The 4,424-nt window shown below is 48.1% G+C and overlaps 1 protein-coding gene across 1 annotated transcript; it reads right to left on the bottom strand.

Moving 5' to 3' along the window:
- Positions 1–876: 876 nt before the first annotated feature.
- LOC136063830 (uncharacterized) lies at positions 877–2,256 on the bottom strand. The gene has a single exon (XM_065764766.1). It carries the CDS (start codon positions 2,254–2,256, stop codon positions 877–879), a length of 1,380 nt encoding a protein of 459 aa, XP_065620838.1.
- Positions 2,257–4,424: the final 2,168 nt, after the last annotated feature.

Below are 4,424 nucleotides of genomic sequence, written 5' to 3'. Positions count from 1 at the left end.
GTATAAGTAGAGATCTTCCCCTGGTTTGGATGGGCTGAGCAAAGGTGGCGAGGAAAGGTATTTCTTTAGATCCTCAAATGCCTTCTGGCACTCCTCCGTCCACTCGAATGATTTCTTCAGGACGCGGAAGAACGGTAAGCACCTGTCTGTTGCTTTTGAGACGAACCTGTTCAAGGCAGCAACTCTGCCGTTCAAGCTCTGTACCTCCTTTGTTGTCCTTGGTGGTTCAAGCTCCATGATGGCCCGTATTTTCTCTGGATTGATCTCTATTCCTCTTTGGGACACCATAAAACCCAAGAATTTTCCTGCCGTCACCCCGAATGCACACTTGTCCGGATTCAGCTTCATGTTGTATGACCGTAGGGTATCGAATGTCTCCTGGAGGTCGCTCAGATGATCTTTTTCGAACTGGCTCTTGACCAGCATGTCGTCCATGTAGACCTGTACGTTTCTACCAATCTGGTGTGCGAACATCTTGTCCATTAATCTTTGGTATGTTGCCCCGGCGTTCTTGAGTCCGAACGGCATCACCTTATAGCAAAAGAGGCCTTGGCTGGTGACGAAGGATGTTTTCTCCTGATCGGGTTCCTCCATTTTGATCTGGTTATAGCCCGAGAACGCATCCATAAAACTTAAGAGCTGGTGTCTGGCCGTGGAGTCGACCAGTGCATCTATCCGCGGGAGGGGGTAACTATCCTTTGGGCATGCTTTGTTAAGGTCCGTGAAGTCGATGCACATCCGCCACTTCCCACTAGCTTTCTTGACCATGACCACGTTCGCCAACCACTCTGGGTAATATACCTCCCTTATAAAACCCGCTTCGAGTAGTTTTCCGACCTCCTGTGCTATTGCTCTGTCCCGTTCAGGAGCGAACACTCACTTTTTCTGCCGGACTGGGGGGGTTGAAGGGTTCACGTTCAGTTTGTGGACTATGACAGAGGGATCGATCTCGGGCATGTCTTCATGGTTCCATGCAAAGATGTCTTGGTTCCTTCTGAGGAGTGTTATGAGGGCCTGGCGCACAGGTTGACAGGCCAATGTTCCAATTCTGGTTGTTCGCTCCGGTTTAGACTCGTTGAGTATTACCTCCTCCAGCTCCTCAACTGGTTCTGCGACCGTCCGCTGTTCTTCTATGCACATTGCCTGATGGTGATCTTCCATTTCTAACATGGCAATGTAGCACTCTCGGGCGGTTGCCTGATTCCCCCGCAATTCCCCAATCTCATAGTTCGTTGGGAATTTGATCATTAGGTGGTATGTGGATGTTGCCGCTTTCCATGAGTTAAGTGTGGGTCGTCCGAGAATTCCGTTGTAAGCGGAGGAGCAGTCTACTACGAGGAACATTACATTCCTAGTGAGTTCTTGTGGGTAATCACCCACCGTTACCGGGAGTGTGATGGAACCTACTGGGAATACCCTGGTCCCTCCGAAGCCGACAAGGGGAGCGCTTGCCGGCATCAATCGTGCTCTGTCTATCCCCATTTGCTGGAATGCTGGATAGTATAGAATGTCTGCTGAGCTGCCGTTGTCGATTAGCACTCGGTGGACGTTGTAGTCCCCCACACGTATACTGACGACTAGCGCATCGTCATGCGGATGATGAAGTCTCCTCGCGTCTTCTTCGGTGAATCCTATAATAGGGCTCTCCATCCGTGTGGTATTGGGCCTCGAGCCCGTCATGTGGACGTTCAGGACCGATCTAAAGTACGTCTTTCGAACCTTTTTGGAAGAACCGGTAGATGCGGTTCCCCCCACTATCATCCTTATGTCTCCGATGGGGGGTCTTGGACGCTCGTTATCCCGTCGGGGGGCTGGCTCTTGGCGATTATGATCCGTGTTTTCTTTGTTGACGAACTTCTGCAACTTCCCTTGTCTAATGAGGGCTTTAATCTGCTGCTTTAGGTCGTAGCATTCGGCCGTGTCGTGGCCATGATCTTGGTGGGAATGACAATATTTGTCTCGCGACCGTTTGCTTGGGTCGCTCTTTAGTTTTCCTGGGAATGTCAGTGTCTCCTCGTCTTTGATCTGCATCAAGACTTGGTCAATTGGGGCGTTCAGGGGGGTGAAACTTGTGAACTTCCCGCTTGGGGGCTTAGGGCGCCTTTCGTCCCTTCTGTCTCCTGTCCTTGGTCTTTTCTGCCCTTGGTCCTGGCGCATGTCCACCTGGCGTTCCCTCTTCTTGGGCCTTTCTTCCCGCGCAAGCAGCGCGTCTTCCGCGTTCATGTACTTGGTGGCCATGTAGAGTACCTCTGACATGGTTTTGGGGTCGTTTTTGTATAGTGAGAACAAAAACTTGCCCTTCTGCAGTCCGTTCGTGAAAGCTGCCACCAGTATCTTGTCGTCAGCTTCATCAATTGAGAGTGCTTCCTTATTGAAGCGGGTTATGTAAGATCTTAGCGTCTCCTCTTCTCTCTACCTGATGCTCATCAAACACGCTGTGGACTTCTTGTACCTGTGTCCCCCTATGAAGTGTGAGGTGAACTGAGCGCTTAGTTCTTTGAAAGTACTGATGGAGTTCGGTATCAGCCGACTGAACCAAATCCTTGCGAAACCCTTCAGTGTAGTTGGGAAGGCCCTGCATATGATTTCGTCCGGTACCCCCTATAGATGCATCAGGGTTTTGAAAGTTTCCAGGTGATCCAGAGGATCCTTCACCCCGTCATAGCTATCTATATTCGGCATGCGAAACTTGTGGGGTAGGGGGAAGGAGTTCACGGCCGCGGTGAAGGGTGAGTCGGTACGATTGACCAGATCGTCAAGGTCACTGGAGACTCGCCCCTTGAGGGCGTTCATCATGACCTCCATCTGTTCCCTCATTGCCTGCATCTCGGCGGCAATATGTGGTGGAGTCGCATCCGTGAGGGATGGCATGTTCACGTGCTGCCTCTCCGGCCTACTTGGGGCGTGGCTGCCCTCAAGTCTCTCCTGATTCCTGTTTGGAGCGCTAGTCCCTTCCTGATCTTCTGGCCGGTTATTTAGTGCTGCATTCTTTTGGCGCAGTTGTTCCTCCAAGTCGAGGTTCTGTTTGGTGAGACGCTCCACGGCGGTACTAAGGGTCTGAACTTGTCTCTCGAGGGCAGTCGTGGGTGGTTCTTCTCCTTGCACGTCATTAGTAGTTGCCATTGAGCGAGTGAGTACCATGCAACCTTTTAGTCCGGGAAACGATAGTATGGCTTAATTACTCGATTTTCCCATAGACAGCGCCAACTGATGAATCAAGAAAAATTCACCAATGAATCGCACGATGCTCCTTTCGCTCGTATACTGACCTGCACGAAACAAAAGAGAAAACCTATCGAAGGACACCGGTGTGGTGCCGGCCGAACACCCTCCGAAGGTCAAGTCAGAAAATATTCTCACAACTCTAGAGTGCTAGAGAGGGGTTAATTATGTGTACCTTGACTTGTGAGGGTATTGGGGCTTTTATAGTGACTTTTCCTTATAGGACTCTCCTTGTAGAATCCTAAACGTGATGAATAAGTCTCCTCCTTATGCGGAAGATTTTTACCAAATATATAAGATTTCCGGAGTCCTGCTAGCGCAAGGACTCTATTTGGGCCCTTATGAGAGTGGGTCAAAATATCCCCCATTAGGGACTCAACAGGCCCATGGACAACTAGCCCACCATCCTTCACTCCGTCCATATCTGGCCCGTTCACATCAGGTCCGTCCAATGGAGGCCCGTGCAAATGATGGATCCGTTTATTTGGGCGTAAACGGACCATATTCGCTCCGTTCAGTCACATAAGACATTCCAAGGTATTTTGTCCCTTTCATATTGCAAAATAAAAGAAGAAACCTTGGGATGTGGGAAATCTTGGGCCACTCCTCTCTTGTCCCTTTTTGCAGCGTTTCACCAGAATTTGACAGTCAAGGATCTCCAATTTGTATAATGGAGTTGTGCGAAGGAAGTTCGGCACCGACTTTAACTTTGGGCATTTCCAGATGAGGGAATGTGCAGAATAGTTGTGCAAAAGATTTGTATATAGTTAGTTAGGCAATGCTTGAAACTATAAGGGAAAGTATACATCTTTAGTTTTAGAAACTTGAGATCCATATTTGAAAATGCCACATAGATCTTGAGTTTTAGAAACTTGAGTTCCATGCAAAAAAATTTTTAGTTTATTTGCCCCTATAGTGGCGTTTTTAAGTCTTATAGTGACGTTTCAAAGCCCTATAGCGGCGTTTTTATGCTAAATTTTTTTATAACTCCATTTTTAAGCCCTATAGTGACGTTTTTAATCCCTATAGCAGCGTTTTCCGAACTCGAGTCTTTAAAACTCGTTTTTCACGTGGATTTTTTTTTTTACAAATCAAGACTTAAAAACTTGATTTTTATCTTGGAACTCGAGTTTTAGACACTCGAGATGCTAGTTTTCAACATTCTTTTCTGACATGACAACTAACTAAATTTTTAATATCTA

The sequence above is a fragment of the Quercus suber genome, unplaced genomic scaffold (genome assembly GCF_002906115.3).
Source record: "Quercus suber isolate HL8 unplaced genomic scaffold, Cork oak 2.0 scaffold_583, whole genome shotgun sequence".
In the NCBI taxonomy this organism is placed as follows: domain Eukaryota; kingdom Viridiplantae; phylum Streptophyta; class Magnoliopsida; order Fagales; family Fagaceae; genus Quercus; species Quercus suber.
The sequence above is the reverse complement of the archived record's forward strand: the minus strand, read 5'-3'. Positions and strand labels throughout refer to the sequence as shown.